General features: G+C 33.7%; 3 protein-coding genes across 3 annotated transcripts in view; 1 reads left to right on the top strand and 2 right to left on the bottom strand.

Moving 5' to 3' along the window:
• Nucleotides 1–381: 381 nt before the first annotated feature.
• Nucleotides 382–2332, bottom strand: LOC129756966 (uncharacterized). The gene is made up of 3 exons (XM_055754043.1): nucleotides 1414–2332; nucleotides 738–798; nucleotides 382–679 (listed from the first exon to the last, which is right to left on the bottom strand). Exons 1-3 carry the CDS (start codon nucleotides 2281–2283, stop codon nucleotides 393–395), a joined length of 1218 nt encoding a protein of 405 aa, XP_055610018.1. The 5' UTR covers nucleotides 2284–2332; the 3' UTR covers nucleotides 382–392.
• Nucleotides 2333–5158: 2826 nt separating this feature from the next.
• On the bottom strand, nucleotides 5159–8068 carry LOC129756967 (uncharacterized). The gene is made up of 3 exons (XM_055754045.1): nucleotides 6621–8068; nucleotides 6362–6547; nucleotides 5159–5214 (listed from the first exon to the last, which is right to left on the bottom strand). Exons 1-3 carry the CDS (start codon nucleotides 6745–6747, stop codon nucleotides 5177–5179), a joined length of 351 nt encoding a protein of 116 aa, XP_055610020.1. The 5' UTR covers nucleotides 6748–8068; the 3' UTR covers nucleotides 5159–5176.
• A 10045-nt stretch (nucleotides 8069–18113) lies between these two features.
• Nucleotides 18114–21571, top strand: part of LOC129755603 (glycogen [starch] synthase) — a 33324-nt gene continuing 29866 nt past the window's right edge. Inside the window, exon 1 of the mRNA XM_055752175.1 lies at nucleotides 18114–18443. The gene's annotated coding sequence lies outside the window, so the exon portion shown is untranslated. The remainder of the gene's footprint in view (nucleotides 18444–21571) is intronic.

Below are 21571 nucleotides of genomic sequence, written 5' to 3'. Positions count from 1 at the left end.
ATGCACGAAAACGGAACATCGATTTTGATGTAAATTTCTATCTCGGTGTAATTTTCAATGAGTGTAAATATAATGGCGTGTAAATTTAGATCAAAAACGGTGTAAAAAAGAAAACAATGTTTTTAAATTACATTGTCGTGTAAAAATACAATGCGATGTAAATTTAAAATTTATACAATGATAAATAAATACAGCCAATTATTTATTTCATCAAATTTAAGGAATCGTTTAATTCATTCATCAGTTTGTAAATACAGGGAATATTCTGAGTTTCGTTCAAATGATAAAAAGCTTCATAAGTTGTTTTCATTTCATATACATACATATTTGTTTATTAATATCCGGTTTTCTAATTATCTTATGCATAAAAACAAAACTATACGTAAAAAAAATCAAATAGGGGAAGAAAAATTCGATATTTCTTCTATAACAGAAGCAACCAATCTTTGGATCCGATTCGTCCTGGTAGCTTTTGATTTGGACCCAGAAACACTTGAAATTTTAAAAAAATATTCTTGAATGAACTCAAGGAATTTCGAAATGTGCTTTGAGTACATTCGATTGTACACGAACTGCACATACATTAATTCTGATAGGGCTTCAATTAAATCAACGGTTCCTCCTGTCACACATGCTTCATCGAGAAACACGTAGTGCATTGATGCTCTGTTTCCAAGATCTATAATATATAAAGAGAATTAGATTTTTATCAAATAGATTATGCAAAATTTTCCTACCAATGGCAACAATCACAGGACAATTGCTCTCGACCCTCAGTTCGCGCAGCTGAGTTCCCATCTGAAAGTAAGCAAAGAAGTTATAGTAATATTATATTCCCTAGATATTTATTGTTATGTTATTTATTTTTTGCTCTCCAAATGTTTAAGTCAACGTTGTTGTTTGATTGATTTTTCTCGGTGATTAAACAAATAAACTGGCCCGTAGTTTACGTTTCGGTCTACTTATTTGTTTTCAATCACCTTCAGAACTAATTATTATAAAAAATAAAACGGAAAAAGTGAATTTAATTTTATAAACTTTATCTGTCATGTCTACAATCTTTCGCTTACACTACAATAGCTTTCCTATTACATTCACATTGTTTTTCTTTAGTCAGCAGCACTGCATTATCAACTAGTGACTAAAAAAAAGTGACCGCCCCACAGTGGGTGTAGAGAAGCTTATTGTAAGCGAAAGACAGTAGATATGAAAGATGAGAAAGTTTATAAAATTTGATTAAAAATAACCGTTTTATTTTTCATAATAGTTAGTTCGGAAGATGGTTTAAAATAAATAAGTAGACCGAAAAGTAAACTACACGGTTATTAATTTATTTAATCATCGAGCACATTCAATCAAAAAACGAAAATATTATTTTTTCTGTAATATAAAGGAACCAGATATGAAACCTACCTCTTTGGCAATAATTAAATCGGAAATTCGTTCGCCAAGTCTTCCACATATAAAATCGATTATTTGTAAATCGGTTGCGTCATCATCAAGGCTTTGAAACTTTTTTTTTGTTTTGGAATAATCAATTATTTTACAACGTTTTGCTGTAAAATATTTGTGCATTGAATCCGAAGGTACTCCCGTTGCTCTTTCAAAATGAAATGATAGTAATTTCTTTTGTTTCATTACTGGGAACTGAGACATTATTTCGAGCACAGGTTTTGATTCGTCCAATATGAAACGAACGTATGGCTGTGATGCGACCAAAAAGTCGTCACTTAGCAATTCGCTATCATTTCTTTGCAGAGTACTTAAAACTTCTTTTGAGCAAGAATTGGACGACATTTGCCAATATTCTGTTAGCGTACCGGCCCTCAAATTACGGTTCGTACTTTTTCTTGTCGATGCTCGTTGATGCGGTTGTTCGTTAACAAATCTTAGTAAATAGTTCCGTCTGCTAATAAGCTTTTGTTTCAGTGGAATGTATCCAAGCAACCGTTCGAATCCATCGTCATCCGTAAATCCAAGGCAAGGGTATTCTAGCAGAATCGACTTGGCCACTTCGCCCAAAACTGTTGCACTTGGTTTCTTGTCGATGATAATCATTTGGTCAATAACACTTTGCACCAAACTGGTCCAATTTTGCTTAGTAAAATGCAATTCCCTGGGAATGGCGCTTTCAGGGTTTTTAGTCCGATGTTCATGCAAAGCAGACAGTTTTTTCAAAATTGTGCCTCCGATTTTTTCCCAATTCACGCGAAACTTTCGAAATTTTTGGTCAGAATTGAGTACTCTTTTAGTGCTCATCATGACATTTATATTCGAATTCATTTCTTCAGTTTGATTTGAGGTTTCTTCCGAATTTATTATCCTTTCCGATATCTCGCTATCAAGATCATCCAATGGAACATCCGCAATGATCGTCCCAGAATGTTGGCCGAACTCACTCAATGTTCTGAGGGCGACTACATCTCCTGATGGGTTAATAGATTCGAAAATTCTATTGTCAATTTCATTGTTCCTTGTACACTCCTCCATCAAATCCAATGTCTCGATTTGAATATGTTGCTCGTCGGTGATAAGTTGTACAACCTCGTCAACAGTATCTGTAAACAAATTGTTAGAATTTTATTAGAAAGGACAGTAATTTTGAATTTATTTTTTCTAATCTTTTTTACACTTCTTGAATGCTAAGTAAAAAGCAGAGCTATGTCGATTATCTGACCTCTCGATCTGTTCTCTTATCATGTAGTTTATTCAACTATTACACGTATTTTATGCTAAAAAGTGTAATCCTCAATTAAATGAAATTTTATAAAATTCGCCTGTTTTCATATATTTCAGTCTACTGTATATTTGTACACGGAAACAAATGATAGGTTAAGCCTAGTTCACACTAGGCGATGGGTTCACTGAAGAAAATCTACTTTTAACCAATTATACGAAAGATTATTTTTATAGGAATTTTCAAGGAATTCTAAATCGAGCCAAATTGATAAAATTTATTGTTTAAGATAGTGAAAAGGATGGTATGATAAGTGTAATAAAATATGCTCGTATTTTGTTTTCCGACAATTTTTATTTTTTTAAGTTGCTTTCAATTACAGTAGCTTGTTAGCGTACATATGTGATACGATCAGTAATGTAATTTGCCAGCTAAAAATTTAAATTTAAATTTGCTGTATTTCTAGATGCAATACAATTTTGCTTCTGCATTAAAAAGGCAACTTGGGAATTGGTTGAAACATCGGTACGTAGGACGTAATGTGTCTTTGGTCCCGGGACTCCTCCTACTCCAGCTTCATCACTACTATATTTTCAGACAGTCGATGGGTCTAACGGAACCTTTTCAATCTGAAAAAGAGAAGCAATTTATGAGAACTGTTATTATAATACTAGCCATCATACCATTATTTACCTCCAGTTTCGTTCTGCTTGATTTTTCAATCTAAATCCAAAGAGCTCCGGTTTCCACATCAGCCCTGTTTAGAACCGGTCGTTTTCAGTTCTGCGCTTCTGTTAGCTAGGTGATAGCCTGCGCCTTAACCCTGAAGAATTGAAACCAGCATCATATAGTGTTGTTCCTTGGAACCAGAAAGCAAATCCGCACTTCTGCATGTTTTCTTAAGTTTGTTTGTCACATTAGCTAGACAAGAGCCACAATGGGCGATCGATTGGATGTCTGAAATCGTAATTTTTTTTAATAAATAAAAAATAAATAAGTTTATGCATATGAAAACTTACCTTTAGTACGAATGCCTTTTACACTTCCATCCTTAGCAGTATTCAATTCTTCTTAAAATATTGTTCACCGCAGCCCATTTTATCCAACCTTGTAGCACCTCGCAGCGGGGGAAATATTTATTTTACTTCTGCATTTTGTTCTATCGTCGAATGCCTTTTGCGCTTCCTTTTCATGGTTGGATTGTTGATTATATAGCCTGTAGTAAGTGTCGTTGTTTCATCTACCTATCAAACATGTTTTTATTCCTAAAACATAAATTTCAAACAATCATAATGATTTTTTTGTGAAACAAAACATTTAACTTACCATGATAGCACATAAACTGAAAAATAACGAGATTGCCAGATTTGGTTCAGTGTAAGTTATTTTGGTTGCTGCCCACTGCAACGGGCTACAACGAGTTGAAGATTTCCAATATTATTGGAGAGTTCCAGGTAGCTAATATTAACTTATATTATGTAAGGGTATAACATTCTGATGCTTGCATCTAGATCAAATAAAGAACAAAAGTTGATGAAATTTTGCATAATTAGTAAACCAAATTTTTTGTCAAGGATTTTTTTTTCAAAGAATATAAATTTAAAAAAAAAGATATTCTACAAATATTTTTGATCAATTAAAATAAGGTTTTTTCCAAATGCATTAAAACCATTTCAAGGTCATTTTTTTGTTATTCAATTTCCTTTTAAATATTTCATTTCTTACAATTTTGATTAAAACTATGCATTGATATCGCTTGTTCGGAACGTTGAAAGTTTCCAACTTAAATTTGACTTAAAAACAGACAATTCCGTATGAATAAAGTGGTATAAAATTAAAATCTTAATATAATGAAGGATAATTCGGGTGATGCTTGCTGGGTTTTTTGGTTAAATATTTGTCACTGATATATTTTTTAACGTCGAGTGGTGCCACTCTCTCAACATCTGTAAATAATAACAAACATTTAAATAAAGTTGAAGAATAATGAAAGAAAATTGCTTACACAAAATATTCTTTAGTAGAAGTTCAATCCTAACGTCGAATATGATTTTTCATTTATAAGCACTAATGCCTTAACATCCATTTGGCAACTTCAGTCAGGGAATCCGTTTTGCCATCATCCAATGAAATTTGTATTCCACTAGTACTAGAAGTTTAAAAAAGAAAATTTTAACGGCTGCAAAGAGTAGAACTCGGCAATGTAATTGTTAATCACCTCATATTGAAGACGTTGTTTCAGCTTAGTTTTCTTTCTTGATATATAATTAGAAGTTTTAACAGAGCATCCTGAAATTTAAATTCGAATGTTTTAAAAACCTTATCAAAGTTAAGAAGAACTTACCCTTTATTGTTGAACACCTATCCGATTTTGTCCCACATTTTAATGGTTCCAATTTCATAACGAGAACCTTGAAAATTGAAGTTAGTTTTCTCAAACGGGAGGTTTCCAAATGTACCTTTGAAAATTTACTAACAGCTATGCATTAAAAAATAATATTATCTTTTTAGGGCGCATCCAAAGCAGAATTTCAATCCTAAAACATAAGAAAAAAATCACACATATAATAAGCAATTATCCCTAATTAAGCTGATTTCCCCAATTGATTTGGTTTTTCACTGACAAATTTGAAATTGTCAATTTCTTAAGCAATCAACAATTAAACGCATTAATTTCAGATGACTATTGTAGATAAAAATATACATATTGTGTATTGTGTAGAGTTCTATGACAAATATTATTCATAAGTATTCAAAATGTCCTTTTTATCCGAATCATGTTTACTCGCAGTTAAGATAAATCATCGATACTGCTAATCATATTCATCCATGTTTAAATTTTATACAATTTTTTTAACACAATAAGCTAGAAAACTGAGCATTTTTTTCAATATACATATACGATTTTTAATGTTTTATGACCAAGCTGGTAATACTTACAAATGTCATGAATAAACATAATTTTTTTTAAATAAATCTTTTTTTTATGTCTTTGTACCTTTTAGTTGTAATATTATTCAAAATATGTGTTTGGCGTGTCTGAGAAAAATGTAGACGAATTTAAGATTTTTGTATAAGTATTACAAAAAAAAACTTGGGTGCTGGCATCCCACACCCGTACTCAAAGTCTCCAAACTAATGTTTATAAGGCTAACATTAAATCTTGAAGTGTTCATCAGGCTTAGTTTTAAGACTGTCATTTCATAAACCAGTTGTCAAAGTACAAAAAATCATATTTTTTCCGAAACTCGCGTTTGAAATTTACCCGGTTGCACTGAACAACTGCTCGAAAAGCACCTGAAAACAGTAACAATCAAGGTATTCAGCCAAAGTTACTCAGCAAATTTGTTTGTTTAGTTCCCCCCTGATGTTGAAAAAAGTATATTTCAGTATTATTTGTGAAGTGAAAATTCAAGTTTTGGTTGTGTATTCTAAGATCCGACAGGAAACTTTAACAATAATAATTTACATATTTAAATATAAACTGTTAAATGTGGCCTGTTCGTTGAATTCCAGATAATGAAATTAGAAAGAATTGTGAAGAAAGCTGTTATGCGGGAGATCATTGACCATATCCCTCCTGTTTCGGGAATGAAATGGAATTTCTGGTATGTAATTTAGACAGTTTACATGTTATATACGTACAGATGATCGAAAAGTTTAATATGATAAGAAGGTACTCACCATTCGATTCTTGCGATTCGGTTGACGTGATCATTGGTGATGAAGGATTGTGCGCCCAGGTTTCAGAAGGGGCCAACAGCATCAGGAGATCGTTTTTGAATGCCGATAAAGCTAGATCCGAACTTATTCGGCATCCATCGTTTTCAATGACGATTTGCGAAATTCGTTTTCCTAGAACAATAGAACCTGGCAAAAGACATGAATTAGAGAAGTTAGATAACTTTCAATGTCTTGATTTGTTTTTTTTTTTGTAATTTACCTTCTTCGATCAAACTTTTAACCGAACAAACCGCAGGAATAGCATGCCGTGCCGAACGATGGGAATCGCAAATTTTGAACATTGTTAGACTTGCCATTTTAAAAAAGTGGGATGCAATGCTTCGCATATAACAAATCCTGTCCGTTTTCCCTGTAGATCTGTAGTGGTGTAGTATCTACGAAGTCTACTATTTGTTTCAATAGTACTTCAATGCAGTCACGGCTTACGCACATTATTCCGCGTTCCACTAAATTAGATACCGCAAACTTTTCGCCTACTACGAAGATCTGATTGGTATTTTTATCACACACCAACAAAAGAATGCGCAGCACGAAAAACGTCTCATTGTCTGCGTGATCCAAAAACAGATAGTCCGAGGTTTTGTATGAATGGCCACAGTAAACGGCCGATTCTGCGTATATGTTACCTTCCCGCAATCCATGCAATTCTAGAACATGTTGTACATCCAGACCCAAATCGTCGTATTGCTCAATGTTTTTTTTCACCAAAAAGTTATTTTCGAATCGCATAGTTTTCATGCTCAGCATTCCCTGGTACAACTGATGTCTTTCGCTGCAGGTCTTCAACACGTTTTTAAAGTTCAGGCAACTGCGAATCGTTCGTTTAAAAAAACAGTGTTTCCGTTCACATGACAAGGTGCAGTAACATATTAGCGGTCCTAACCATTTGATCAACATGGGGTAATGCTGAGCATAATGATGCTTTGGTCTCAACGGTACATTAAACTGCTCCATTCTTAACGCCAAATACTCTTGAATGTCTGAGTCTAGAAGATCTATTTGGTGGGCATAAATTACAGGGGAAGTCACACGATCTGTGATGTTTTTCAGCAAAAGCATCATTGAAAATAAAGAGTTATTTTGGATGTCCATATTTTGATTTAAAAATATTAAAGGCAAAATTTGTATTAAATGCCATATATCTGTAGCTTTTGCTCTTATAGTTTTTGCCTTACGATTCAAATCTAAATTGATTTTGGTGCTTAGCTTTAGTTCCTTGAAAATAAAGTTGGCGCGTGATTCCAAAAACGTTTTACTAACGACCTTATATTTAACAAGTCGTTGAAATATTAGGAACAGGTCATTGTTAGCCCAACCTTCGAATATATCATGAGCAACACACGGGGGCGCACCGTTATCGAAAATATTAAAATATCTCAGTTCATTGAGGATGCATTTCGTTTTTGTACCACGATACGTTACCAGTCCTGAATTTTCCTGAATTGTGGCGAGATCTTGTAGGTTTGTTTCCGGCGTTCGATCTTGTGATTTGGTGTTGAAGTCGATTTGAAATGTGTTGTAATGTATATGGCAATATCTACAAAAATGTGAAAATTTTGAAAAACTCTCTGTCATACCTGAGAGTTGATGTGCTCCTAGATTGTCGTTCAGAGTCACAAAGACGGAACCATATACACGTTCCTCATCTCCTCCTCCGTGGACTGTAATGCCTTGTTCTTCTAGCACCTTCAGATCTTCGACTAATCTCCTTAGCACTGTGCTGGGTCCAAAATAAGTGTAGTCTTTATTTTTACATAAAATTACCAGTTGTGTATTTTCGGTCAGCGAGCGGAGGTGTGGATCAAGATTACCAATCACAAGATATACACAAAGCATTTTATGTCGGCCAGTAGCATTTCCTACAACATTCACCACAGCTTCGGTTGCATCTTGATAGAGGAACAAGTTTATAGTTTTCCGTGAAAAAAAACTACTTGTTTTAAATTTCAAACCATCAGTGTAATCGCATAAGATATCCGGCTTGGTCTTTTTTTCACGAAAAACTGAATTATAAATTCGTGGATGGTTCAACATAACCGTAAGAGTTTCGATTACAGGGACATAGTAATAAAAACATTCTTCATGTGAATTATTCCTTTGTAAACTAACACGAACAGGGGCAACATACGAAAACTGCGACTGGAAGTACATTTTCCTTTTATGCGAAGTACGAAATGGGCCTGTAGAACTAAACATTTTTTCTAACAAATCGACCTCAACAGGATGATTTCTTCTTCTTCGATGTCTCAAATTTAATGTAACAGCTGCTTCAAACGTGTTAACAATTTCTTGGATACCTGAATCAGTTAGACGATGTTCTGTAAGAAGCTTCAAAAACAGAGTACCAAATAGCTTTCTCAAATCCGTTTCTAATCTCTCATCGCTTCCATCATCTTCAGGCTCATCAAATGATTTTCGAGTGTCAGACGGAAGTTCTCTATTATTTCCTTCAATATTTACGTCGATTGCTTCGGGGTTGCAGGATGAAGGTTTAGTTTCCGAGAAAGAAAATTTTGACGTTCGGTGATAGTACCTGTTATGGATCTCCAGAGCATTTTTCGTTCCAAATGGTTTTAGCCGATAACAGTTAAGTGGACAAAGCACTGGTTCTCCTGCTCGCAAATGCTCGAATGCATGTTTCGTTGCCGTTTTGAAATTGTTAGTACTGAATTGGCAGCTTTGGACGGAACACAGTAATTCTTCGTTGACTTTATCTTTTCCAACATGACGATACTTTATGTGTTTTCGAAACGATTCGTACGACAGAAATTTCAACACACAGTTATCTATTGGACAACTGAACATTTTTATATTTCTATGTGTTTTTGTGTGTTGTAAGAATTCTTCAACACATGAGCACCAAACATCACAAAAAGAACACCGGATCATGTTTTAAAAATTAATAAACAACCTTAGCAGCAGTTTTCTTTGTAACCGACGCGCAAACTGAATTGAAGAATATAAAATGGCACGAGTGAAACATTGCCGTTCGATTTTAAATCAAGCAGATATAATTTTACACTGTTTGTGGTATACATTTCATCGACCGCTTGAATTTTACATCACGAAATGTAAAATTATAGCAAAACAATTTATTTTTATTCACGTTTTGAAAAAAGACTAAAATTACATCAAAAAGAGTGGAACATTACATCTTTTTTCAATTACACTTGTGAAAAAATAGATCACTCTTGTTTTAGATTGCGTATACTTTTAGAAATTTTTTGCTGTGTAGGGAAAAATCTCCAGGGGGGGGGGGGTTCGGGTGGGTGGGTCTGAGGGTGTGGTATTGAAACCCCTAAAACCCCCCCCCCCCCGTTCGCACGGCCTTGCTCTTACGTGATGTTAAAAACTATGTCATCATCAATTTGTTATCATTAAAAAAATGAATGAGTGTTGTGGTATACAAATGTTGCATCTAACCAAATTGGGAAACGTTAAATAATCTCTACTTCTTCTTTTCATGCTTAGATGATTAAAAACTAAACGAAATTTAGAATATAAAGAAAGTTAACTTTGTAGAACTAAAACTCATATTCATAGAAATCCAACAAATTAGTGTCTAGGATCCTTTGAAAATAAACAAAATAATGTAAAACGGAAGAAAAATAATTTTCAAGTTTATCCCAGAAGATATTCGCTGCAAATCTATCCCCTTCGTTAATTTATGTCCCTGGAGGTAGGCAATATTACACAGCAAAAAATTTCTTTAAGTACCGTCAACTGGGACAACATGCAACACTTTCCAACTTCAATGGCTTCTAAAATCCTCATACTTACAGATAATGATACCTCCTGTACATCAAAAGTTTTAAGGTTGATGGGACACCAAACTGACGTAGTCAGAAAAATTATTGGATTTACCAGTTATTTTTAAATTTACAAAAACATGCGATTTTCACCCTACTAAGAAAAAGGGGTAAGTTGCAACAAACTCTGTAATTAATGGAAAATCAAATGAAAACGTTTGAAATTTTATAGTTTTTGATATATTTGTGATGTCATAACGCATAAAACACCAATTGCAGTAATTTTTGGTTTTGTTCGGATTAAATTTTACATTTTTTTCTGTCAAAAATGCTTTTAAGAAAAAAGTGTTAATCTGCTGCATACATTAAGGGGTAAAAAATCCTACAAAATATTCTATTATCTTAAATCATGTAGATAAATCTTAGGATGGTTGAAATTTTAATGTTAACAAACTCATAATGCAAAACAATCATATCCCAGCATATGGAAACGCGATTTATGAGATTTAGTTCTGATTTGCATTTTGTTGCATTTTACCCCAGTCAGCTAACTGAATTATAAAAATATTAATTTTAAAAAAATTTGTACTTACTTACTTACTTACTTAATGATCCCGCGCCGATCCTCCGGTGCATAGGGCCGTGGTAAAAGACCTCCACTGTTGACGATCCGGAGCCAGCGTCTTCACCTGGTCCCAGTCAAGATTCTCGTCGACAGTTCGGATTTCAGCGGCTAGGCTTCGCCGCCACGAGTTTCTGGGCCTGCCTCTTCTTCGATGACCTTCTGGATTCCAATCTAGCGCCTCTCTGCAAATCTCGTTTTCATCTCTTCGCAGCGTGTGCCCAATCCATCTCCACTTACGTTCCCGAATCTCGATTTCTAGCGCCTTTTGATGACACCGGCGATGTAGTTCCTCATTCGAGATCCAGTTGCCAGGCCACCAAGCGCGGATGATATTCCGCAGGCAGCGGTTTACAAATACTTGCAGTTTTCGCGTCGTTACCGCATATGTGCACCAAGTTTCGCACCCGTACAGCAATACGAATTTGACGTTTGAGTTGAAGATTCGGATTTTTGTTCGTAGAGAGATCTGGCGTGATTTTGTGATTGTTCAAAAAATATTATTACACCAACAGTGTTGGTATTGGATAATGAAAGCAATATGAAGTTTGTAGGTGATATCATTTAGCCAATCCGTCATACGAGGTAAAGTTTTTTGCGGCATCGAAAAATGTAAAAATTTGTACATCTATTGCTCGATTTTTTTAAATTTTGTATAAGAATCAAAAACTTTAAAAAACTCTTTCACGATGATAAAAGCTATGTCGTCATCAATTTGTTATCATTCAATGATAACTTTATTACAGTATATTGAAATAAAAATTGAATGAGTGTTGTGGTATTCAAATGTTGCATCTAACCCTGCTTTTGCATGTTGCCCCGTTTGACGGTATACGGAATCTAAAACACGAGTGATCTATTTTTTCGCTAGTGTAATCAAAAAAAGATGTAATTTTCAACTTCTTTTGATGTAATTTTAGTCTTTTTTTCAAAAAGTGAATAGAAAGAAACTGCTTTGATTCAATTTTACATTCCGGAATGCAAAGTTCAAACGATCGATGAAATTTATATCACAAATAGTGTAGATTTATATTTGTTAATTTGTTGTTATTACTTCAATAACTATGTGAAAATAAACAGATGCAATGTTTTTCGCGGCATAAGTGTTTATTACTTTGACTCGAGATGATGGTTCTTGTACGACTAGCCAAAAACTGTTGCTCGAAAGTCTCTGTTGTTATCCGCCCAGGCAAAATTCTGTCAGATAGGTGTATTATAAAGTGGTACACAGTATTAAATAATTACATGTTATAACCTGCAAATAAATGGAACAAGTTATTTCTACTAAATTTACATAACTTATGACGTAATGTAAATTCCAGAAACGAAAAAAATGACATTGTGAATTTACATGACCATAACAATGAAACCGTTCCGGCTCATTATTCCTTTTTAGTTTTTGAATTATTGTTTTCTCAACTACTAGCCATCAGCCTTGTAACAAAACATGCCAATCATCAAAAAAATACTCATAATGGTTTACACAACCGAAATCCACGAGCTCCCGATTGGAAACGGCATTTTCTTGGCGCATCAAATCCAACTTGCTTCTTACCAGTCGGCTGTTCGGTGTTTGTTTGTGAAACGATTCTGCTACAGGGTGTATCTGATTTTTTTTGTAGTTCCGTTAATACTTTTTGGATGGATGATTTTGAAAACATTTTATTTTTCATTTCTTTTCCAAAACATAACACGAAGTTTATCTAGTGTGTTCTTTGAATAATATTACTTGTTATTTGTTCGTTGTACATTAAAATATTCTTTGCAAAGTGATGGAATATGTGGAAGGGGTAATGAAACTTGTCATTTGTTTGTTTGAATATTAAACAATTCCCCACGATCCACTTGTTTAAAAATATATAAACCTGATTTTATTTCAATTTAAAAGTTAATACTTAAATTCAATAATAAAAAGAAAAAAAAAGCTTTGTTGTGCTGAAATTTTGGTAACAACAAATTGAGAAAATTGTTGACCTTATTCTGCAATATTTTATTTAAACCATAAGTATGACTAATTTTTGTGCCGTTCATTCTTAATTGTAGGATTTCATATCAACCATACCGGTTAGAGTTATTCTTATATTTTAAAAAAAATGAATACGGGAGGTGAACTGTGGCTTTGAACAAAATATCACTTCTATCCAATAAAGTTTATGAAATTTTAACGAGTAATATACTCTTTTGTTATTTTTTTTCCAAAAAGGCAATACAGCATAGTTTATATCTGTTGTAAGCAGTTTTAAAAGAATTTCCCTTTTCATTTTTATAAAAATCGGCAAACATTTAGACACACCCTGTGTGCGACTGCAACGTGTTTGATTCCAAACATCGTTTCAAGCAAAAGTCATGTAAAAATACAACAAATTGATCCGAATGAGAAACGCATGGTTTTTTTATCAGGGCTGCCTTATAATATACAACACATATGACTGAATTTTAAATGAAATCAAACTTTACATGAAATGTAAAGCTCAGGTTTTTTTTCTGTGTAGGTATGTATATGGAAGGGAATAAAAGTATTTTAATATGAAATTACTAAAATTCTTATTAAATTATAGAAACGGCCATGAGAATCGACCAGGGGAATTATGTGAAGTTTGCTGCAATTATCACAGTAGTCAGGTATAATCCGAGCATGCTGAAAACACTGATCCGTAAAAATACTAATAATAAAGAAATCGTCATATACAACATTTTCTGCCTACACAGAAAAAAAATCTGAGCTTTACATTTCATGTAAAGTTTGATTTTATGTAAAATTCAGTCATATGTGTTGTACATTATACACACTACGAAAAAAATCTGTAAAATCACATCACATGTGATGTAAATAAAAAGAAGCATCATATATGACGGAATTTTCAGTGCTAGTTGGAAATTACACGCCAGTGAAATTTTGCAACGTGTAAAATAAAAATGATGTAAAATTTTGCAACGTGTAACATAAAAATGATGTAAATTATAATGTCACTGAACATTGGAAGAGAAACTTTCCAATTGGAATTAATTTTGTTTTATTTTTTGTTTATATGATTCAACAATGGAATTTTCTCATCTCTTCATAAAAATTAAACCTTTTTATAACTTATTTAATTTATTTTACTTAGCGACAAACATTTTTTAGCACACATTTTTTTTATTAGGATTTACTTCACCCTTCTACTTTCTTCCCCGGATTCACGTGGAGCCGCTTCCGGAACCGCATCCCTGCTTCACGAAGATCTCCGGGAACCTCACTCGCGGGAAAACTGCTTAAACTTTGGTGCACGACTTGACTTGACACTTTGTTTACATTTGTCTATGGTCCTGTTCTTGACAGTTCATAATTTTACATGACATTATCATGTTCAGTGTTTGTAATATTGATTAAACAAAAATTCAATGTCCTCATCACATTCCATGACGTGTAATTTTAAGAAATTTCTTATTCAGTGTTGTTAAGAATTGTGTATGACCAAAAACATTTGTAAAATTACATCACATATGATGTAACGAAAAAGAAGCAACACATGTGATGGAATTTTCAGAGCGAGTTGAATATTACACGTCTATGAATTTCAACAGACGTTTAAAATTTTGAAGACATGTAAATATTTAAGACGTGTAATATTTAATTCGCACTGAAAATTCCGTCATTTGTGATGCTTCTTTTTATTTACATCATATGTGATGGAAATTTACATCAAATAATCGCATTCCGTGTCATGTAATATTCATGTCCTTCGAATTCAGTGCTATTATGGATTCAACTTTTTTCAATCTGTAAATTTACATCAACAAACCGCGTTCGACGTCATTTAATATTAAAGGTTTTTCAATTTCAGTGTTATTAAGGATTCAGATTTTTTTTCTGTGTAAAGCAGCCCTGAAAAAAAACCATGCGTTTCTCATTCGGATCAATTTGTTGTATTTTTACATGACTTTTGCTTGAAACGATGTTTGTAATCAAAAACGTTGCAGTAGTACACAGGGTGTGTCTAATTGTTTGCCGATTTTTATAAAAATAAAAAGGGAAATTTTTATAAAGCTTTTCACAACATATATAAATTATGTTTTATTGCTTTTTTGGAAAACAATTCAAAATAGTATATTAATCGATAAAATTTAATAATTTTTTTTGAAAAGAAGTGATATTTTGTTCAAAACTACAGTTCACCTCTTGTCCCTTATTCTACTTTTTAAATATAAGAATAACTCTAACCGATAAGGTTGATATGAAATCTTACAATTAAAAATGAATGGCACAACAAGAATCATACTTGTGGTTTAAATAAAATATTACACAATAAGGACAACAATATTCTGAATTAGTTGTTACCAAAATTTCAGCGCAAGTAGTTTTTTTTCTCTTTATTCTTGGATTTAAATATAAACTTTCAAATTCAAATAAAATCAGGTTAATAGATTTTTAAACAAGTGAATCGTAGAGAATTGATTATATTCAAACAAACAAATGACAAGTTTCATTACCCCTTCTACACATTCCATCATTTTGCAAAGAATATTAAAATGTACAACGAACAAATATCAAGTAATACTATTTAAAAAACATACTGGATAAACTTCGTCCTATTTGTTTAAAAAGAAATGAAAAAAATATTTCAAAATCATCCATCCAAAAAGTATTAACGAAACTGCAGAAAAAAATTAGATACACCCTGTAGCAGAATCGTTTCACAAACAAACACCGAACGGCCGACCGGTAAGGAGCAAGTTCGATTTGATGCGCCAAGAAAATGCTGCTTATAATCTGTAGTTCGTGAATTTCGGTTGGGTAAACCATTTTGACTATCTTTTTAATCAATGTCATGTGCTGTTACAAGGCTGATGGCTAGAAGTTGAAAAACAATGATACAAAAACTAAAAAGGAATAATGAGCCGGAACGGTTTCATTGTTATGGTCATGTAAATTCACAATGTAATTTTTTTCGTTTCGGGAATTTACATTACGTGATAAGTCATGTAAATTTAGTAGAAATAACTTGTTCCATTTATTTGCAGGTTAAAACATGTAATTATTTAATACTGTGTAGCCCTGTTCGTGGTAGTGGATGAACGTTTTTTTTTTTTGTTAGGTGTTATTTTGTAAATATATACCACACGAAAATTAAATCCCATGATTTTTTTCATTAATCAGACTCGTAACACCGAAAACCATAATTTTTTACGAATATTTTTTAATATTAACGATGAAAAGACTTTTAATTTACATCCCTGTGTATTTTTACACGACAGCTATCTTCGTCGGATTTAGTGCATCGACTTCGATCTAAATTTACACGCTCCCAAAATTACATAATTGGAAAAATACACCGTGATTGAATTTTAGGTCAAAATCGATGTTCCGTTTTCGTGCATCGTTTTCAATCTAAAATTACACGAATTAGGTTAATACGGGGAATTGGAATACACAAAAAATAGGAAGAAGCATGACTTTTATGGATTCAATTCCTCAAAAATGCGTATTTTCGCAACGCACTGATTCACGTTCAAGATGATGTAAGTTGTTAACATAATATGACAGGAACATTACGAAAATAGTCCAAAAACTGTCTCGATTCCCCTCATTATACAGTACAAATCCAGTTTTATTAACATAGATAATTATTTACCTACTTTCTGCTTATCTACAGGTACATAATTTTTTACGAAATTAAAAGGCTCAACAAAGTTTGCTGGGTCTGCTAGTTAAATTATAATAAATCAAATACGATACTTCAATTAACTCGATAATTTGAAATCTGCACATTTAACCCATTTTATGTTGAAATACGGCTCAGCGATTTTTTTTAAACTCCCGTTGTATGTTTTCGTGGTTTCTTTATGTGATAAAAATATCACAAACAAAATTTAAGAAATTCTCAGCTTAGTTTCATAAATTAAAACTAATTTTTCAGAAAAAAAAAACTATAATTATCAAGAAGAAAATCAATGACTTTTCAATTTTTCTTAATTTCCATTCCTGACATAAGAAAACACCATCTTTTTTTGACTATTTTGTCGTTCGGACCAATTTTCAGACACCAGCAAAATTGTAATATTTTCTTCCTTTCATAAATAGATGTTTAACATGTAGAAGGTATCAAAATGGTATAATTTATGAAAAACGGTTCAGAAGTTTTGAAGATAAGTACCGCCAAAATAATAATCCGGGTCTATATGACCCTAACCGACTAATTATCCTTTTTTTAACCGTAAAAGAAGGCCATTGTGAACAAGATTTTACATAAAACTTTTTTTTGACACTCCACTGCACACCATTACGGCTCAAAAGTTTCTCATTTATATTTGAGAGCCATATTAAGCAGTTGACACATTTAAACAATTTTTTTCCTGATAATTTCATCATTATTGTTATACTTTTTAAACAACTGACACAATAAAAAAACTGATTTTCGCATAAATTTCTTTGTTGGTTTCTTTGTTTGTTGGTAATAAAACATATTTCCACCGACATTAAAAAAAAGCTTACCTCTTTATAATTTATGCACTTAAGGGTAAAAAATGTAGCTTCATAATTTTTTATTTCTCAATTTCAAAAAGACAATTGGAACATCTGTTCTAACCTTCTTGTTGTGGGTGTATCACATATTCAACATATCGAAGCGCATTGTAAAGCTTCCGAGCTTTGTCGTTCACTGCCATCTGGTGCCCGGTTCTAGAAGAAGCATAGAGGTTCGCGTTGCAACATTGAAAGCTCAGCTGGAAAATAAAACATAGAATAACGTACCACGCGAGGGCGAAAGTTTATGCTCATTTTTGGTGCGAGTAATGGAATGTTTCAAAGCAAAATAAGGGAAAAGCGCATATCTGCGTTCTCTTGCATCGATGTAATCAAAGAATACGTAACATATTCGAAAGAACAAAATATGATTCTGTTTGACGCATTAAAACGAGGGAAAGACATCGTATGATCGTATCTTTGGGAATGAAAGTAGAAGATATAAATAAAACGTCTTCTATGGTCAGCGTCCAGTTTGATGAAATGTTTATCATCCGGACAGCCGGTGAGAGAAGCCGGTTCCAACCAGTGCGCATGTGGCGTCTGGTGATGGTGTGGTAGTGATGATTGAACGACGTTCATTAGGGTGCTTTGGTGCAAGCACGTGTCAGATGTCGTTATGATGGTTGAAGTATTATATAGCGTAGGGGGAAATAATGGGTGTGTATTCGATGAATCGAGATGTAAGTGATCGGTAATTGAGCCCTTGACGGTATTGCAACCATCACAAGCGCATGTATGAAGTACCATGGTTTTTCGATGATGGTCCTTCAGGAGTCGAGTCCGTCGAGAATATCTCTTGGTGGCCATCATCCGTGTCAGTATTCCTCTAGCTCTCGTCGCCGGTGTGAGTCGTGGCGAAGTGCTCTCGCGGTGTCTAAAAAATTTCATCTTTCTTCTGACAGTCAGAGTTGTTGGAGATTGTGGGAAGGTGCGCGAGTGCTTCTTGGCCAAAAAGTTATTGTGTGTGCAGCCCAAGAAAGTCAATGTAAATTGACTCCCTTGTGGACGGATTGGAGTCGAGTTCCGTGTAAGATTTAAGCTTTCCAGCAGAGTGGTTCCGGAAGTGAGATTGCGGTCGTTGCCTTTGCCTCGTTACCAGGAAGCGGTCAATCACATCGTTCCCCGAGAGATCAACACCGGAATAAGGTTAGACAGTGACCTTTATTTGACATTAACACAATTCTCTGCACGAGCGTAAGGCGATATGGGTTTTGTTCCGATTGGAATACTATGTGGGGCATTTCTCGCTGAATGACGATACGGGTCGAAGATGTCTACTGGATTAGTGCGTTAAGGAAAGAAGATAACGTTTATCTTTGCTTTATTGGTAATTGTACACTTTTCCAATAAATGGATGTATAAAATTTTCACTTTAGCCTCTTATATGCCCTCAACTTCCAACAGTTGGTCGTTAGGAAAAATGTCAGTTGAATTCCATAAACAGCCAAACCGTTTTGACCCATCCCACTCAAAGTCACCAAACGTCCCCTATAGGGGACGTCAAAAACAATCCGAGTCTCAAGGTTGCATAACCGCACCCGGCCAGGAGCAAGGATCATTAAAATATTATGAAGCAACAAACGCATTCGAGAGGATGTTGTTCTTGCTACTAATCTACCGGGCTGGTCGTTCAACAGAATGCTCTAAAAAACAATCCTTCACTATCTATCTGGCGACCAGATTGCTGATAAGAGGCATTGGCTCACGTTCCGATTGTCGCCAGCAGCTTAAGCAATAACAAAATAAGCGGAATAGTTCGCCACTAGTGTGTTTACAAACATTTGATCCGCAGCGATCGCCAATTTGCGTACTTTTTTTAATTGCTACCAAACAAATACAGTGCAGTCCTGATCGCAGCATCCGCGCGAAAATGTATCACTAGTACATCGAACGGCAAAGATCGGTGGTGGCGCTTCGCGAGGTGTGTGATCCGGAAACTCACACGCCACATCTCACTGTTCTGTTGGTCTTTTTAGCAAACGCGATTCGGTGCAAAGCAAAGAGAGAGCAGCTTGCAGTCAGCATTCGGTCGGTGTTTGGTTTGTTGGTTGATTAGCGAGAGGCCAAGGTCATCGCTAGTAACCTTGACAGCTACGCACACGTCACGCGTATCCGTTTTGATTGGGTAAAAGTTCGGCAGCCGAATCCGGAGTGTGGCGGTCGTTGAACTTTGCAATTCTTGAGTCGAGGAGCCACCCGATACTACTGCCTTAAAAATGATGAATTTGAAAGGCAAACTTAACCGTAAACTTACCAAAAACCTCAATGGTAAGATATTTAAATAATCAAATTGAGTTCGGATAAATGTGCAATAATCACATTCAAAGCAATGCATAACTGAACCTTTCTTTGAAGTACAAATTGTACTTCAAAGTACTTTGAAGTACTTTTTAAAAATGATTTTGGTACTTTTTCAAAATGCTTCAAAACCGTTACCCTGCACAGCAAAATCATTTTTGCTGGAAACCAGTAAAATTTTGCTGGTTTTTGTTAAGCTGACTTTCCAGCTAAATTTCCAGGAATTTGAATTGCTGAAAGCGATCAGCAAACCCAATTGCTGGAAACAATCCTATCTCAATTGCTGGAAATCAGCTTTATTTTTCTAAAAACAACCGGAAATTTTTGGGACTCTAGTTTTTATTTGAAATTAGAATGTCAGTATTAAACCCTCATTACAGTCATATTTATAATTAGAAATTCGTTGTTCATTTTCTTGAGCTAGGGGAGATAAGGGTATAGTGGCCACCTTAACCCTCCAAAGCTGTTCGGGTCAATATGACCCGAAGCGCACATTTCAAACATCTTTATCATTATTCCAAAATACTGAAGAACTGGGAATTTTGACACACCAAGTATGTTCTATGAAAATAATGATCAAATTAACAACAAAAAAATTAAATTTAAGTTTTGGAAATCGGTTCATTGGGAAATGAAATACAGCTTTCCGAAGCCAAAGTTGGGTGTCGTTTTTTAAAAGTAAGATTTTTTTCTACCGGAAGATCTGAGATGGCGGTAAAAACTTTAATTGGACCCCAACATATCTATACATTGCTGGATAGATGGATTCTTGACAATTCCAAACATCAGTGAAACACAAAAATAAGGGAAAGCTGTCAGAAGTTATGAGTATTTTAAAAATAAAATTGATTTTTCGGCCTTTTACTTTCTGAACCAGTTTCTGATAACCTGGTAATACGCCCAAGTAACAATTTAGGTTTTATAATGAACTACATGCCAACTATAAATTAAAACTATAAAACCGCGTTCAGATATGTAAGAATCTATAAAACTCCAATACAACGGTTAGTAGCACAAAAAGGCCCTACTGCAGTAGGTTCTGTAGAGCAAATTATAAAACCTTGACAAGCCAAATCAACTTTAAAAGTTCTGTATGAATTTTGCTTATAAATCCTTTTTATTATATTATTTTCTACTACAAAAAATTATGCTCCGGCATTTGATTCTTAATAATAATTTTTAAAACAAATGAATCTCATTCAAATAAATTATAAAATCGAAAGCACAAATATAAAATTTGTTTGTCATTATTCTGTTAGGTAATTCAACATGATTTTATCAATCAGAATTTTCGATTCCAACCATTAATCAACATGCGCTTTCAAGTTTACCACAAATATTTATGAGAAAATTCTAAAAAAATAATGGGCCTGCTGTAAATTGCTTCTTAAATCAATTAAAATGCAATAAAATAGATATCAAAATTATGATTTTTTAACTTGAACTATTTGTGCTCGTTCAACAATTTTTTTTATACTCTTTCTCTCATAAAGCATGAATAAGATGAGGAATACTTTTTATAATAATAAACAGTCGTTAGCAAATTCATCATTAATATTGGCCATGAAAATGGCGATATTATAATTTTTTTAATAGTTGTTATTGGACACTTACAAAACGATATTATTATCTATAAATTGCCAATCAAACTTATTCACTTTAACAAAACTTTTTTGTCTTATAAAAGTGTATTGAGTTGTAAAAGGTAGCTTGAACGGGAATCTTTGAACCAAAAAAGCTATGTAGCAATCTATAAGTTTTTTCTACAAAACCGCTTCAGGCTTGATGAGTTTTTTAAAGTCATTTAAAAGAATCTTATAAATACGAAAACCCTAGAGGCCCCCTTGAAAATATATTGGTAAGAACAGTACAAGCACCTTATGAAACCTTTATAATTCAAAGGATGTTGGCGGCAGATGATAAAAATAATTGAACACAATTTGTCGAATTATGCAAAGATTTTTTTTATTCCCTTA

Source organism: Uranotaenia lowii, chromosome 3 (genome assembly GCF_029784155.1).
Source record: "Uranotaenia lowii strain MFRU-FL chromosome 3, ASM2978415v1, whole genome shotgun sequence".
NCBI classification, from domain to species: Eukaryota; Metazoa; Arthropoda; class Insecta; order Diptera; family Culicidae; genus Uranotaenia; species Uranotaenia lowii.
This window is presented reverse-complemented; position numbering and strand designations above follow the sequence as displayed.